Raw genomic sequence first — 17,420 nt, 5'->3', positions numbered from 1 at the left:
CATGCCTGTAGTTGCTCGGTTAGTATTTTTATGATACTTGTTTTTTTGTTTTGTTTTTTAGATTTTATTTATTTATTTGACAGAGATCATAAGTAGGCAGAGAAGCAGGAAGAGAGAGAGGAGGAAGCAGGCTCCCTCCTGAGCAGAGAGCCCGATGCGGGGCTCAATCCCAGGACCCTGGGTTCATGACCTGAGCTGAAGGCAGAGGCTTTAACCCACTGAGCTACCCAGGCGCCCCAGAAGAAACGTTCTCTTAAGAGGAGGAACCCTAAGGGAATGTCATTTAGAAGAAATCTCAAATTTTCTATTGATGACATATTGCAATAGTAACATTTTGGATTTATTGGCCTAGATGTGATATTGAAGCTAATTTTACCTCTTTTCCTTTTTTTAATGCATCTGTTGGAAAATTTAAGATTGTACTGGGTGGCTTGTGGTCAGTTGCTGCTGGTCGCTGTTTCTGAATGATAACTGCTGCTGGCCGAGTCAGTTCACCAGGCTTGGGCACATACATGATTTACTGTATGTGTGTCTCATAAGAGAAGAGAATCAGCACTTTTTGCCTTATGAGTAGTGGCCTTCTTGTGTTGTACTAATAATGGCACTTTGTTTAAGGTGAATCAGGTTCAGGCAGGCACCCAATGTGTCCTCTCGGTGCCCCACGCTGAGCTAGAGGCTGAGCTGCCTGTAGCCAAACACCCCGCCCCAGCTTGGGGAGCGAAACCCCAGCATTCTGTGAAGCCGCCCAGTGGATTAAAGCCACGGGGACGGGAGCCCTGGATCAGGTTTTGTCTTGGCTCTGTTTAGCCTCAGACACATTGGTGGCCCGTGGCCCTATCTTCAGAATCCAAAGTTGAGCTCCGTTCTCCAGGGTCTGACCTGGAAACACTTTTGCTTATTGCTGCCACTCTTCTGGCACATTCTCCTGGAACAAATATCCTCGTGCTAACAGGGCCTTCAGAGGTTGAGAGGGATCCTTTTACTCTCCCTAACATAAATGTGTGATAAAGAGTCAGGATTGGGGTGGGGGGGCTCCAGGGTGGCTCAAGTTGGTTAAGCTCCTGCCTTCGGCTCAGGTCATGATCCTGGGGTCCTGGGTTCGAGCCCCGCATTGGGCTCCCTGCTCGGCAGGGAGCCTGCTTCTCCCTCTGCCTCTGCCTACAGCTCCCCCTGCTTGTGTGCTCTCTCACTGCTCTCTCAAATAAAATATTAAAAACAAAAAAAATTCAAGATGGAGTAGTGTGGCTGTTCTCGCTTATTAGACGGCAGAACTAAAGCACATTACTTCCTCTGCCCTTGGTGCCCAGAGTAGGGAAGACCTCCACCGACCTGGTCCCTCAGCCTTGCTGTGCATACCTGAGAGGCCATCTAGGTTGAAGAGTGACAGGTGGCTCTGACTTCATAGTTGTTTTTAAAAAACATTTGGATTTCTACTCTAAAAACGGAATATACCTTTAAAGGAGTCTGATGGGCTGGAAACTCTTTTAATAAGCTCATTGTCTTTTGAAAATAATTTGGTTTTCTCTCTGCTGTGTTCCTGCCTGTGAGGAGCTGAAAGCCTGGGCCTGAGAGAAGGGTAATTGGGTGTGGCTGACCTGGAGAGAGCAGGACAACAGACCGGTGGGGAGGGGAGTGGCTCCAGGTATTTTTGGGGTGTGTGCCCTTGTGCATTCTCTTCCTCAGACACACAAGGAAATGCCTTACTTAATATTTAAAGTCAAAATAATCTTCTTGTGTTTGTGATTAGGGCAGCTGTAGAAAGCAAAACGGATCTTGCTCTAGAATTTAAATACCAGACACGTGTTGTTGGTTTTGTGATTTTCCCATTCTTACTGGAGAGGGATAGGTTACTTGATTGTGCCCTGGCCCCGGGTCCAGGGCTCCCTGGGTTATGTTCCTCACAAACCAAAATTAAAAATAGCACCTGATAACCAAGGACATGGAGGATGCTCGCCCACAGTGTCTTTGGTGCCTCATACCTCCTGATGAATGGGGTTTGATGAATCCATTTCTTTTGCCTCAGTGGAGGTCCTTATTTTAGAGCCACAGGTCATTTGACAATTTGGGATCAAACCTGATTAAAAGTGGAACTTGTTTCTCTTCCGGTTGGTCATTCCACAATCCATCTGAACCCGGGAAAGAATTTGTCTGACCTTTTGTCTGTCCCAAGAGACCGTTTATACTTTAAAAGGATCTTACAACAGAGATGCCCCAAGATTCATAATTTGGAGCTTCTTCTGGGGTACAAACCTTTGTATGTGCAGCGTGTTCCTGTCACCCCCAGTTACTCTCCACACTGTGCAAGGTAGCCACGGGTAGAGGATGCCAGCAGTTCCACATGTGACCGACCTCCTCACCATCTGTCCTGATTGTTACTGTGGAAAGGAGTTGAATTCACCAGATATCTACAAGCTCTTGGAAAAGATGCCCACATTCTATTAAATTGTTTTTTTAAAAGATGCAGTTTAGTAGGACCCATTCACCCACAAGGGCTGTGTGAACTCTCTCAGGCTGTGCCCAGCAAACATATCTGTTAAGGACAAAGATAGGATTCTTACATTTATTTATTTGTTTGTTTATTTTTATTTATCTATTTATTTATTTATTTATGATTTTATTTATTTATCTGACAGACACAGTGAGAGAGGGAGCACAGCACTAGCAGGGGGAGTGGGAGTGCGAGAAGCAGGCTTCCCGCCTGCCAAGCAGGGAGCACAATGCGGGGCTCGAACCCAGGGCCCTGGAATCATGACCTGAGCCAAAGGCAGACACTTAACGACTGAGCCACCCAGGTGCCCAGATTCTTACTTCCTAATAGTAAGAATGTTTTACAGATAAGGACTTTTTTTTTTTTTCAATGAGACAAATACAACCAAAAAATTACAATGAAAAACATCAGGGCGTGATCCCTGCCAGCAAATGTTTTCTGCCCAATGCTGTTCCCACGTTGGCCTGATGTGCCTGAGGCCCCCAGTTAGATTCTGCTGGAAGAATGCAGTGGGAGAAGCCCCAGTGTGGAAGTGTGAACATCCAGAATTGTTTCCTGGCTCTGCCCCCAGATTCTTTGGTCACTTAGCGTCCTTGCTGCTAGGTGAGGGTGCTGTGCTCTGATGTCTGAGCTGTGATGTCTTCCCTTTTCAGAGAGTCCTGCACTTGCTCCATTAGGGAAAGCTTTGACTAAGTCTGGGGGCAATACTTGCTGGTTTATTCACAGGAAAGTCCCCACTGTAAAACATGACAGTAAGGGATGATGTCATTTTGTTTCCCCTCCCAAAGCTCTGGGCTTCCCCTCTCGGATTCAGTGCCATGATGTAAGATTGCTGTTCCCCACCCCTGTCGCGGACTGGCCTGAAGGTTGGGGTGTGCTCTGATGTCCATTAATCACCAGTCTTTGGACCTCTGGGGCAGGGTGTGGATTTTTATCCGCACTCGCTGCAGTTATGGTAAGCAGTTGCCCAGCAAGCCCTCCTTTGGCTCTTTTCCCATGCCTCTTAGCAGCTATTTGAAAATCTTCACTGTTCCCATGGCGTCCTCCCCATCTCCTTCACTCTTGGTTGAAAATGTCTCTTCTTTATGTGAAAACAGAAGCTATTTGGCCTAAACTGACCATGTTCCTTCCCCTTCCCTCTCACCAGTTTACTTGCATGCCTGCCCTCTGTCATCTTCCTGCCTGCACCTGTCCCTGGGAGCCAGGCGGCTACTCCCATGTTCCCGGGACTTCCCGCATTCTGCTCTGCAGCCTGACTTTATGTCCTTTCTCTTAATAAAACTGCTGATAAGCTCCGAAGTTTTGAACTACTACTAAGTGCCACAAATCACTTAATCCTGCTCACCACATACGAGGGTAGTTTTCCTGGGTTATAGTCCAGGAAACTTAAGACTCCAACATACCGGTCATTTGCTAGTAGGTGGGACCTGTGGATGTTGAATTCGGTTAATGTCCAAAGCCTGTGACCTCACCCACCCCTCACACACGGACTTCAGTCCTGCCCTCCCCCTTCACAGTCACACTGGCCACTGGATCCAGGACAGGGTCCCATAGATACCTCATGCTTTATAACTCAAAATTAAATTATCCTTGGGGGGTGCCTGGGTGGCTCAGTCAGTTAAACATCTGCCTTCAGCTCAGGTCACGATCCCGGGGTCCTGAGATCGGGCCCCACATCGGCTCTCCACTTCCTGGGGAGTTTGTTTCTCCCTCTGCCTCTGCCTGCTGCTACCCCTGCTCATGTGCATGCTCACTCGCTCTGTCAAATAAATAAAATATTTTTTTAAAAATTTAAAAAATGGATTCTCCTCCTTGGATATCTTCCATCCCTATACTCTCACTCTCACTCTCACCCCACCCTGGTTCCCTGTTCCCTACTTGGAAAGTTGCTAGGTTGATACAGCGGTGCTGCTGTCCACTTGGTGGCTGCTGCTGTGGCCCTGCGTCGCCGGTACACACAGAGTCTGTCTTTGGGTTATACCTGTGCTTGCTTTGAACCACCTTCTGTTCTCCATCCCCACTGCTTTCATCTGGTCAGTGCTTTTCTTCCCAACCCTTTTTCTGCCCAGCATGCCTCCTGCAAAGCCAGTTTTGACATTACTCCCTGGAAACACGAGAGAAAGACATGATCAGGAAAGTGCTGGAGCACTGGGGTGGCTCCATCCGTTGAGTGTCCAACTGTTAATCTTAGCTCAGGTCTTGATCTCAGGGTTGTGAGTTCAAGACCTACATTGTGCTCCATGCCCAGCATGGAGCCCACTTAAGAAAAAAAAAAAAAAGGTGCTGAAAATGGAGCATCCACATGTCTCTGGGAGGGCTTGCCTCAGACCCTTTATTTGGTTGGGGTTTTGTTTTTTTTTTTTAAGATTTTATTTGACAGAGATCACAAGGAGGCAGAGAGGCAGGCAGGGGTACGGGGCGAAGCAGGCTCCCTGCTGAGCAGAAAGCCAGGTGGGGGGCTTGATCCCAGGACCTTGAGATCATGACCTGAGCAGAAGGCAGAGGCTTAACCCACTGAGCCTCCCAGGTGCCCCATTGGTTGGGGTTTTACCAAGCAGTGATGAGTACCAGCCCAGACTTCACATCACAGTCCAGGGGGAATGAGTGTCCTACTAAGCTCTGTATGCAGAACACCTCAGCACTTAACTGTAATATGATGTCATTTTTTCCTATTTCCTTTTCTCATCAATGCTGATGATCTTTGACATGTACTTAGAAATATCTTGTCACTTCCGCCGTAGTTTCTAACATAGCCTTTGTACTGCCCATTTCCCTCTCCCCAGTGAAGTATTAATGTTTATTATCTGGTTACGTCTATTCTTTTGAACGTGAAGTTGTTATTTCTGGATAATTTTGAAGTGAAAGAAAATATTAAGCTCTTCCCACATGTCAGATGCTCTTAGGTCCTGGGTAATTAACCTTCACATACCTATTGCTGGTAGAGATAGTTACAACTCTTGTCTTTTTTCTTTTCTTTTCTATTCTTTTTAAGATATTATTTATTTATTTGACAGAGATCACAAGTAGGCAGAGAGAGAGGGGAGGAAACAGGCTCCCCACCAAGCAGAGAGCCCTATGAGGGACCTGATTCCAGGACCCTGGGACCATGACCTGAGCTGAAGGTAGAGGCTTTAACCCACTGAGCCACCCAGGCGCCCCTCTTTTTTATTTTCTTTCCAAGATTTATTTATTTTTAGAGAGCGAGAGCATGCGAGACAGGGGCAGAGGGAGCGAATCTTCAAGTAGACTTCGTGCTGAGCTTGGAGCCCTGCACGGGGCTCCATCTCACTGCCCATGAGAGCATGACCTGAGTCACGGTCAAGAGTTGTTAACTGAGTGTCCAACTGAGTGTCCCAACTTAGCCACCCAGGTGCCCCTTTTTTAAAAGGTCGTGTGACTCAGTAAGGTTTAAAATATTTATGCCTTTCCAACGAGCCTTCCTTTTGTGGTTTATAGTTCTAAGAATAAAAGCACCAAATGGTGTGTGTATTTTTCTAGACACATGTAACCAGGATGTGTTTGTGTTGTTTCTTAAGAGCAGCCTAAGGCAGTGGTTGAACAGCTATCCTGTGGAATGCGATGAAGTTGTAAACAGGATTTGTTCAAGTTACATAACACTGACCTGGAGCCATGTCCATGATACTTTACAGTGAAGCAAAGCTGCTTCTGTAGTCCTGTGTTCCTCATGCTGCGAATTATCACAGCACTAGGAAACATTGTGGATATACCTTTTATGACCCCCCTTGTACAGATGAGAAAACTGAGGCCCATAGAGATTTTACTCAGCACGTATGTCAGAGCCAGGGTTTTACTATTATGTTGCCGGTCTGCATGCCCTGTTTCGCAAGTCCTCATGAAAAGTATGAAATGGGAGGAGAAAACTGTACATGTTTATTAAACAGTCTTGCCTCCTCACTGGGATTTAAATACAGGTTTTACTCATGTCCTGTGGCACTGTAAGCTCTCATTAGGTCAGAGCAATGGAGGGCTCTTCATTACGTGTCCAAATTTAGAAGCTCTCAGCCCCTTCTGGTGAAGAGAACGGATTCATTCCATGTCATAATGGGTTGCCATTCATGTTGTTCGTGTCAAAATTTCCGGTACTTTTCCCCACTATAGTTTTACTGGCTTTTTTTTTTTTTTTAAGATTTTATTTATTTATTTGACAGACAGATCACAAGTAGGCAGAGAAGCAGGCAGAGAGAGAGGAGGAAACAGGCTCCCTGCTGAGCAGAGAGCCCAATGCTGGGCTCGATCCCAGGACCCTGGGATCATGACCTGAGCCGAAGGCAGAGGTTTTAACCCACTGAGCCACGTAGGTGCCCCTATAGTTTTATTTTTATTTATTTAAGAGAGAAGAGTACAAGCAGGATGGGGCAGGAGGGGCAGGATGGAAAGGGAGAAACAGAATCTTAAACAGACTCCATTCTCGGCTGAGAACCCAGACCTGGGGCTCGATCTCAGGACCCTGAGATCATGACCTGAGCTGAAATCGAGTCAGATGCTTAACACACTGAGCCACCCAGGCTCCCCTCCCCACTTCAGTGTTAAACTCTCTTCTTCTCCCTCAGCACTCTACCTTTCTCCTTCAGATGGGAACCCTAACTCCATGACCTAAATCTTCTAGGATTTGACCCTTCACTTATACATATGCTCACAACAGGGGCACCGGGGTGGTGTGGTTGGCTGAGCACCTTCTGATTCTTGGTTTTGGATCAGGTCATGATCTCAGGAATGTGAGATTGAGCCCCGGGTTGGGCTCTGCATTCAGTATGGAGTCTACTTGAGATTCTCTTTCCCTCTCCCTCTGCCCCTCCCACTTGTGCTTACGCTCTCTCAAATAAATAAATAATAAATAAACAGGGATGCCTGGGTGGCTCAGTCATTAAGTGTCTGCCTTCGGCTCAGGTCCTGACCAAGTCCTGAATCAGGCTCCCTGCTCAGCGGGGAGCCTGCTTCTCCCTCTCCCACTCCCCCTGCTTGTGTTCCCTCTCTCTCTCTGTCTCTCTCTGTCAAGTAAATAAATAAAATCTTTAAATAAAGATAAGTAAACATGCTCACAATAGTGCTGTCCAAGTGTGCATACCCACACATATATATACACCTGGAAATTTAGAAAGCTTATTCTTAATCATATTGATCTTAAAATTATGCATATTTCCTAGAATATAAATATTCTTTTGATCTTACTGGTTGGTGACTTGACCTTACTTTTTTTTTTTTTTTTTTTTTTTTTTGCTATCTTCTATTTGTATAGTTTAAAAATTTTTGACTTAAATTGTCTTTGGTGTTACAGTGTATGTTAAAACTAAAATGCTGTCCAACCTAACCTGTGTTTTAGAGCATTTACAAGTAATACATACTTGTAATGAGATAAAATGAAAACAGCACAGGAGGGTATATGGTAAAAAGTGAAACCCTCCTCTGTTTCCAGTGGGTGTGTCCTTACCATAGCCCTTTGAAGGGAAATTGGGTGAAATCTGTCCATTAAACTTGAAATGTGGGAGGCCTTTATATCAGTTCCTTGACAGTTTTTGAGGAACCTGTATAAGGTAGCTTATTCAGAGATATAAGTTGTACCATTTTTAATTGCCTGTTTTTTGTATAATAACTTAAATATACTGATATATCCATGGCCTTCTATTCAGAACCTTAAATAAATTTCTATGTGCTGATACAGAAATGTCTTAAAGATCTATCATCATTAACTAAATTGAGCATATTGTCCATATTACCTACCATTTATATATTTTTTAACACACACAAAAAAATGTTTGTGTGACTCTGTAGGAATTCTAGAAAAAGAACAGTTTGTCTTTTTCTTCTATCCTAGCTCACAATGTGCAGTCTTCCCTTTAAACCATCTCTCTCAGCTTCTCACACGTGTCGTCATATGCCACTGTGTTCCTCCTTACATACTCTCTTCCATTGTTGGCAGTGTGATTCATTTAAGCTGCTTTCTGAGTGAAAGTGGGTTGTTTTCAGTTTCCTGTTTGTATTAACTTGAGTTGGTTAACATTGGTATGCCCAGTTATCGTTGTGTTTGTATGAACATCCTCGTGGCATAAATTGCTAGAGGAACTAGCAGGATGGCCGTGACGCCTTGCTATATAGAACACTTCCACTTTCCCTCAGAACTCAGGCTTTAATAAAAAGAGGGTGTGGGGGCGTCTGGGTGGCTCAGTCAGTTGGGGGTCCGAGTCTTGATTTTGGTTCAGGTCATGATCTCAGGGTTGTGGGATCAAATTCTGCTTCAGACTCTGAGTTCAGTGGGGAGTCTGCTTGAAAATTGTCTCTCTCCTCCCCCTGCTCACATTCTCTCTTTCTCCCTCTCCTTGTCTTTGGGATAAATAAGTCTTTAAAAAAAGAAAAGAGGGATTGGGAGGATTTTTTTGGTTTAATTTTGGTTTCTTAGAAACTGAGTTTGAGTTTGTCCATGCGCATTACTATTTAGATACCTTTTAAGTGATGTGGGTGGAATCATTTCCCCAAAACCACACTACTTATAATCAGCCGTCGGCCCTGCTTTGCCAGTAGATTAATTGAGTCATGTTCCTGCATGTTGAGGCTTGTTGGGGACATGTGCTGCCTCACAGATGTGCAGTTGTGTTTGCTTCTGCTGTAGGACAAGTGTTCTTGTTATTTGCAGCTCCACTTTTCCTCAGGGGAAAATTACTAACAAATGGCTGTCCGAGAGCCGACTCAAGTCTTCTAGTCAGTTATCAGCCGATTCAACAACCTACCAGTCTGTCTTTTTCTGGGCTTTTCGCTGTTCTGTGTGTGAAAAGTGCTCAGTGTTCTCTCCTTGGAAGTCTTGAACTCACTGCTCTTGCCAGTACACAACACAGTTTTGCCTCCTTCACTGTTCCATGCACAGTTTTTTGTTCGTGTGCACACTTCAGTTCCCTTAGTATGTGTCCCTGTTTGAGAGCCTCAGACTGTTTTCTTGTGGACCTTCAACTTGAGGTCCATACATGCGTCAAGTCCTAAGGTGGGCACTTGAGAAGTACAGCAGCAGATTTTCCATAAATGGTGGTTGCTAGTGCTGAGCGCTTGCCTTCCGTGTCTCATTCAGTCTTCACATTGACCTTTAGAAGGCAGGTGGTATTCTTTATTCCCCCATTTTAAATATGAGGAAATGGATACAAATTGAGGTAGAGAGATCAGACTGACTTTTCTCTGAGGCACGGAGTTACTGAGTGAGCGATAAACCCAGCCAAATCAGTCAGTCCCAGAGTGTTTTCCCTTGGGGTCCCAAGCTAACAGGGAAGTGAAATTCGCAGTCCCCTTGCCTCGCTGGGAGGGTTTGCTAATGAAGCTAGAGTTGGGGCCAACCTTCAGCATCATTTCTTTATAACTGGTGGAAGCCATAGCTGGGGTTGGCTGAATCTTAAACCACATAAGCCCATGTATTAGTGTCCTGTTGCTGCTGTAACAAATGAATGTTGACCCTTATACATCATGGGGATAGGGGTGCTGAGCCCTATTCAGTTGAAAATCCATGTGTAACTTTTGACCTCCCAAAAACTTAACTGCTGATAGCCTCCTGTCGACCAGAAGCCTGATAACATAAATAGTTGATTTACATACTTTGTTACATGCATTGTGTCCTATATTCTTATGATAAAGTATGCTACAGAAAAGGTGTTATTAAGAAAATCATAAGGAAGAGAAAATATATTTATACACTGTACTTTTTATGGGAAGAAAATGTGCTCCATTCCCCCTGCCCCTCATGATTATAAATCCCATTGCTCTTGGTCAGAATTGCATTCAGCATCAATCATGCCTTACCATTTTATGCTGGACAGGAGTATTGCTGTTTACAGTGATTTTAGTTTAAGTCGTTAAATCTTTCATTGAATGCGTTGACACTTAAGTTAGTTATGTGAACAGGACAGATAGGTGGGCAGGCTGTGTGAAGAGGTGTTTTCTCACACGTTCCTTCTCCTGGATCTTGACAGCACAGCCCTGAAACCATTAGAAATATTGGTATTAAAGTGTTCATGTCTTTCTCAGGGCGCAGCCCTTCACTTGCCCCTGCAGGGCTGAGTTCTCTGAGGCTCTGGCCTCAACCGTAGATTCTCCTTGGGGCTGGCTCCTTGTTTGTCTCTAGCTTCCGACCTTGCTTCCGAGCTGCTGGCAATCGTCTGGACATCTTGGTTGACTCCATGTCACAATGCCTGTGCATATGGGTGGATGAACTACATTTTATGATTGGAAATAGAGAATCAAACAGATACAGCAGTTGTAGCTAGTAGTTAAAGAGCTTTGCTTAAAGAGAAAAGTGTAAGATGTTCCACTTGACAGAGGGAACGAACTGTAGTTAATTAGCACTGTGTGTATGTGACATAACATAAAGCATAACTAATTCATGTTTTGTCTTAAGGTCGAAGGTCAGAACAAAGAGGAATGATCAGGCAAAGAAGGAGTAGAAAGAGAAGAGAGAGAAACAGAAGGTGGGGGTGTTGTTGCATGAACATTTATGGGGATATAGTTGCTGGAGGTTTTTGTGACTCCGTTTTCCTACTTCATCACAGTTGTAAATGGGGATATTGCTAATACCTGACTCACAGAAGGCTGATACCAAGCCAGGACTAGAGTACGTGGCACCATTTTATTGGTTAGTTTCACCAAAAGAGGAAAGCCTCTGTTCATGGGGAGTAGGACAGCCATTTGACCTGTTCTTCAACCCCATCTGGAATTGCTTGAGGGTCAACTGGGCCTTCCCCAAAGACAGAGGACAGAGGGCTGGGAGGAGCACAGGCAGGTTTTCATCCCTGCGGAGCATGGAGGCTTCATTATGGAGCCAAGTGGCTTTGGTGCCAGCTAAGAGTCACTGTTTTCTCTGTGACAGGATGGAAGTAACTGATGAATTCTGGTAGGTGGATGCACCAGCTGGATAAATGGAACCATTATATTTCTCCATGCTCTTCCCTTCCCTCCCGCTCCCAGAAGGAGACATGAAGTGATCCAGCTTCCCCTGCTTTCCCTTGGTCTGTCCCTCCCCGGCCCTCCCCTCTATAGGAAAGATGAAGACTTTCTTTCCTGTATTACTCATGAGTTCAAGTTGAGAACAATATAAAGGACACAGAAAGTACTTTATTCTGAAAACTTCAGGTGAAAAATTGCAGGGTGACTTGGCTGTTTTTGAACTAAGGTTTCAGAGCTTATTACAGTGGGTAGAGGAATAAGCTAAATGAGGTGGCAACGAGATTCCTGAAAGTGGAGCAGGACAAATGGCTCTTTTCGTCAGTGGGCCAAAAGTCAGGGATGGAGGGCAGGAACTACCCTCATGAGAGGCCCATCAAATGCAAGGTTAGAACCTTGTTTGGAACTTGAAACTAAAAAGTACTAGTTAAAAAATTAAAAATAAGTAAAAAAAAAAAAAAAAAGACATTTTTGAGGCCATCAGGGAAATTTGCATCTCCTCTGTTAGTTGGGATTGAGGAATTGATTTTTATCAAATGTGATCATGACATTACAGTGAAAAATCCACATATTTTGGTTCTTCTGAAGTTGGTGTGAAACAACAAAGTCTGAGATTTGCAACCATGGAAAAGCTAACAGATGAAGCAAGTGTGATAAAGTTTGCATTGTTGAATCTAAGTGGTGGATATCTATGGGGTTCACTGCACAACCCCTCTACGTCTACAGGGATTGTGACTTCTTTGGGCCTCCCGAGCCCAAAGTTGAGTTGTACCTACAATCTGCTGTGGTTGTCCTGTCGGTCACCGGACCACACACTTAAATTCCTGTTGGAAAGTATGTTGCTACCAACCCAGAGCCAGAAAAGCCGGACACCATCCTGTAAGCGGCTTTTCCAGCAGTTTCCTTCAGCTTATCCATAGCTGTTGATTCTAGAGCAAGGACCAAGGTGTTGACCTAGGTACTGTGGATTCACCGGCCCCCACAGGATGGACTGAGGGCTTTTTTAAAAAACAAAACCTTTTCACTTTATTTTGTAGGACCACTAAAAGGCCTCAGACCTTCTATGATGGAAGTCATTCCTGTACCAGAGGAGTGTGCCATATTCCCATGGCTGAGCCGTTCTGCCCCAAAACGAGAGAGGTTCGTAGTCTTTCTGGAAGGTGTGCCAAAATAAGTCATAAGGGCTTGGGGTGGCATCTAGAGAGTTCAGTTAATTAGCTAACAAGCAAGTGGCCCTCTTCCCCACTCCAGCTTGCTGCTTCTACAAGGTTTTTAGAAGACTTTCCCTTTGTTAGTACTGCCTCCACTACTCTCAGTCATTGATAAGCTGAGCCACTCAAAGTTGCAGCCTATCTTTTTCATAGGTTTTGATTTTGCTGTCGGAATACTTTTTATATCATTTAGTGTAGGACAGCCTATTAGTCAAGAGTGGACAGTCTGGAGCCAGATTACTTGGGATCAAATCTCTACTCTTGTTCTTAATAGTTGTGTCTTGTTGGATAAGTTATTTAATGCCACTGGGCCTCAGTTTCCTCGTTTGAAAAGTGAAGGTAATGAGAATGTATACTTCACAGCACTGTGTGAAGGATGAATGAGTGATTTGTGATTTATAAAGTGCTTTGAGCTGTACCTGCCAGTTATGAGACATCAGCAACTGCTAACTGCTTTTAAGAATTCAGTTTTTGATAAAGATTGGCATCATTGGCCTTTGAGCTGAGTTTGGCTATTACTCTCCAGCCTTCTGAACTCCAGGATTACAGTAAAATCTTTGAACTAAGGGGATAGCCCTTTAGTGGAATTATCTAAGCATTGTACTCATTCAGATAGTTTTAAACACTGCATATGGAAAGTAGATGATTTAATGCAGCTTTTGTGTTCAGCCTTGCGTAATTATGTAAAAGTATTTAACTTAGAGTTAACAACAAGGGCTTCTTAACCTCACGGTGGTCTTGAGCCTGGGTCAGAGCCTGGGTAGAAAAAACATTTGTCACATATTTGGGGTTAATATTTTGTCCCCGTCACTTCTACCCCCAAAATATTTTCACCTCTAATCATTTTAGGAGGTAATCAGAAGCAAAGTCTTTCAGAAGAAATCTGAAGCCAGGACTTAGGGAGAGCCTTTTTAGATAGACTACTGCTTGTTGATTCTCTCTGATTTGTGTGAAAATACTTTTTACTTATTTTTTTTAAATGGCAGGTTAAGTTTGTATTTGAGTATTTGGGATATATATGTTTCTAGGTAATTATTAACAGAATATATCAGAACGTTGCTGCTAGTCTTTCCTTGGAACGCAGATCTGTCCACGTAATACATTTGCTTTCCGGGGGTAATTAGATGTGTGTAAAATTCTTGTCCATTTCTAAATGGGGGTGGCCTAAGAATAGGCCTGAGATCATGTACCATAGAAAACACTGAATTCAGGTACCAGCAGTAGAGGGGAGGGAGGGGAAATACTAATGATGTATGCGGAAACATGCAAATGTGGTGGCTTGGCAATTGGGGATCATTTCCAATAGCAGTTGGCCTCCCTTGAGACCACTTTAACTCAGCTATTCTTGGTCTAGCCAAGCCAGGGGGGACCCCCACCCTCTCCCATGTAAGACTAAAAGAATGCTAGCAAAGGCGATTTAAGAAGTGGGACACCTGGGTGGGAAATGAGAAATGGGGCGCCTGGGTGGCTCAGTTGGTTAAGGGTCTGCCCTCAGCTCAGGTCATGATCCCAGGATCCTGGGACTGAGCCCCACATTGGGCTCCCTGGTCAGCGGGAAATCTGTTTCTCCCTTTGCCACTCCCCTTGCTTGTGCTTGTGCTCTATCTCTCTGTCAAATAAAAGAAATTTTAAAAAGAAAATGGGGAAAATAAGCCTTCGGAATATAACTTTATTCCTACCTACTCTGAAAGAGATTTATAAATATTGTCCAGAAATGTAGAGTAGATGGTGCTGCCCCTTGGCGATAATCACTTTAACTTAAAACATTCACAAAGTACATAACGTACTTTTGTGTGCAGATGAGAAAGGATTGTCAAGGTGAATTGTCAAATGGTGAACAAGATTTCTGCCACATATGTTATATATAAGGAGGTAAATATGACAATATCCACATGCAGATAGAATGTTTTTAGAAAATTTACCCAAAGAAGCTTGTGGTTTCCCTTGGGAAGGTGAAATGGTTCCCCAGAGCCTGGGTAGAAAAAACATTTGTCACATATGTGGGGTTAATATTTTGTCCCCGTCACTTCTACCCCCAAAATATTTTCACCTCTAATCATTTTAGGAGGTAATCGGAAGCAATGTCTTTCAGAGTCTAGACACATAAATATATATAGCTTGGTGGTCTGATACTGTTAATATATTTGAAGGATGGTGGTAGACTCAGGAGCTCCATTTAATTATTGCTAAAAACATGCAAATGAAAGCATGTTTGCCTCAGACCCACAGATCTCTCAGCCTGTGGTTTGTATTACTGATAACATGATGTTGGAGCTGTCTGTTCTTGTGGTTGTGGGGGTGCAAAGTGCTGGTTCAAGTGATAAGACCCCATGTCTTACAGATGTGGTTGGTCCACATCCATAATCCTTCACTTCCTTTTCCTCACCATCATGGCACCCCCAGCTAGGGGGATGTGAGAACGGAACATGCCACAGCCCAGTGTACAAGGTGGTTGTGGTATTCCTCCAGTCATTTCTGGAGTCATTGGTCAAGTTTGGCCAAAATATATGGCTTGGTTATTCAGGATTTTAAAAGACATTGAATGAAGATGAGACTGGGCTGGCTATATTTTAATTTGGGGGTGGGGGAGGGAAAGGTGAAGGATAAGTGATTTAGGCCCTTGAATTTATAACCTGTACTCAAGGGGAAAGTTTTTATTAAGCATAATCTTATTTTCAGCATACATAGTATAAATAAACATGATATAACATCAACTTACACATTGTCTGTGATTTGTCACACTTCTAAATTTGGTGTTGCCAAGGCTCTTATTAAAACTGTTTCTCACATTGCTGTATCATAGTGAAAATTATTTTTTAAAAAAATAGGTTAATTTGCTTATGTGGTTCCAACATGTGCAGGCTAGACTTTGGCCTAAAGTGGAGCCTTTTATTGACGTTGAGTCACACCATTTTATATATAAAGTACTTCAGGAATCTTTGCCAGTTATTTGGCAAACAAGTATAGAAGGTGCCAGGATTAGTAATTGTTAGAAGAGTGGTTTAGCTTTTATCCAGTGTTTACAGTGTGCCTGACGCAATCCTTAGCTGTATTATTCTTTAGCTTATTTAATCCTCACAGTACTTCTGTAATACAATCTCATTATTCCCATTTTACAGATGAGAAAATGAAAACATACAAAGATTAAGTGAATTTTTAGCAGTACTTAAGTGGGTTAACAGTTAAATTTTTTTTTTTTTTTGAATTATAAAGGAATGTTAAAGCACAGGCTAGAAATTAAAGCCTGAGAATTAGATGTGTGTTATTAATTAGTCACTGGAGAAAGTGATCAAACTTTTATTTTTTTTATTTTTTTAAAGATTATTTATTTATTTATTTATTTATTTGATAGAGAGACAGGCGGGGGGGGGGCCCAATTCGGGACTCGATCCCGGGACCCTGGGATCATGACCCAAGCCGAAGGCAGAGGCCTTAACCCACTGAGCCACCCAGGCGCCCGTGATCAAACTTTTAAATAATTAAAACCCATGCGTGGCCTTGCCATTAAAGTAAGATGCCATGATAAGTTTATCCCTACAGAGAAAAAACCAGCACAGTCCCATTCTGTTTTTGCCTTTGGGAGAGACAAAAGGCAAAAGAGATTATGAAGAAATCAGTTTCTTTGTTCTGGAGGTGGGGAGATTGGAGAGAGAATCGTAAGCAGGCTCCACACCCAGTTCGGAGCTAGCCACAGAGCTTTATCTCATACCCCTGAGATCATAACCTGAGCCAAAATTAAGAGTTAGACACTAACCAGCTGAGCCACCCAGGAACCCCCAAAATCATTTTCTAATTAAAAAAAAGCTTCAATAAAAGTCTTTAGATTTTGTGTTAAGACCAGTCAGGAGCTTGGAAATCATTCTTAACGTGTCTTTGAGGAGATGTGAATAGGATTGGCACCTTATAAGCTCAGCCTATGGGGTAAATGACTCAGACTCAAGTCCCTGTTCCCAACCCAGCTTAGTCTCTTCAAGCTGCTGAGGAATCACTATTTGCTCTTGTAGCTGTAAACTGTGTGTGCAAGGGCTCAGGGGAACAGGGTTATATGATGGGGTGAGGATCTAGGAAACATCCTTCTGTGATCTTCCAGGCTGTCTGAGGGACTGCAGGTACTAGCCATTTGTCAAACATGAGGGGGGAAAAACCAAAATAGTTGGGGTGCCTGAGTAACTCAGTTGTTAAGCGTCTGCCTTCAGCTCAGGTCTTGATGCCAGGGTCCTGGGATTGAGCCCCGCATCCGGCTTCTTGCTCAGCGGAAAGCCTGCTTCTCCCTGCCCCATTCCCCCTGCTTGTGTTCCCTCTCTTGCTATCTCTCTCTCTCTCTCTCTGTCCAATAAATAAATAAAATCTTAAAAAAAAAAAAAAACAGCAAAATAGTAAGCTGTTAATTTACGTTTGTATGTTTTGAGTTTGTGGTTCTTTGTTTTCTAGGTCCTCATAGAGACTGCTAAAAAGTTAGGACTCCGATGCCACTCAAAAGGGACGATGGTCACAATTGAGGGACCTCGTTTTAGCTCCCGGGCAGAAAGCTTCATGTTCCGCACCTGGGGAGCAGATGTTATCAACATGACCACAGTTCCAGAGGTGGTTCTCGCTAAGGAGGCTGGGATTTGCTATGCAAGTATCGCCATGGCGACAGATTATGACTGCTGGAAGGAGCACGAGGAAGCGGTAGGTGGAATTCTCTTCCCAACATGTACGGCTTGGGTTTCCGGGCCCTGTGGGAGCTGTTGAGAGAGTGTCTTCACCATTTGTTCTCTTGTATTAGTTCCAGAAAGTGCCTTTCTGCC

At 43.8% G+C, this 17,420-nt stretch overlaps 1 protein-coding gene across 2 annotated transcripts in view; it reads left to right on the top strand.

Moving 5' to 3' along the window:
- MTAP (methylthioadenosine phosphorylase) overlaps positions 1-17,420 on the top strand; it is a 44,518-nt gene that overhangs the window by 18,718 nt on the left and 8,380 nt on the right. For both annotated transcript variants that reach the window (XM_059142449.1, XM_059142448.1), the window contains exons 5-6: positions 12,457-12,559; positions 17,062-17,301. In XM_059142449.1, coding sequence (XP_058998432.1) covers positions 12,457-12,559; positions 17,062-17,301 — 343 coding nt within the window. The remainder of the gene's footprint in view (positions 1-12,456; positions 12,560-17,061; positions 17,302-17,420) is intronic.

Source organism: Mustela lutreola, chromosome 12 (assembly GCF_030435805.1).
Source record: "Mustela lutreola isolate mMusLut2 chromosome 12, mMusLut2.pri, whole genome shotgun sequence".
Classification (NCBI taxonomy): domain Eukaryota; kingdom Metazoa; phylum Chordata; class Mammalia; order Carnivora; family Mustelidae; genus Mustela; species Mustela lutreola.
Note: the sequence above shows the minus strand (reverse complement) of the source record. Positions and strands in the feature narration are given on the sequence as shown.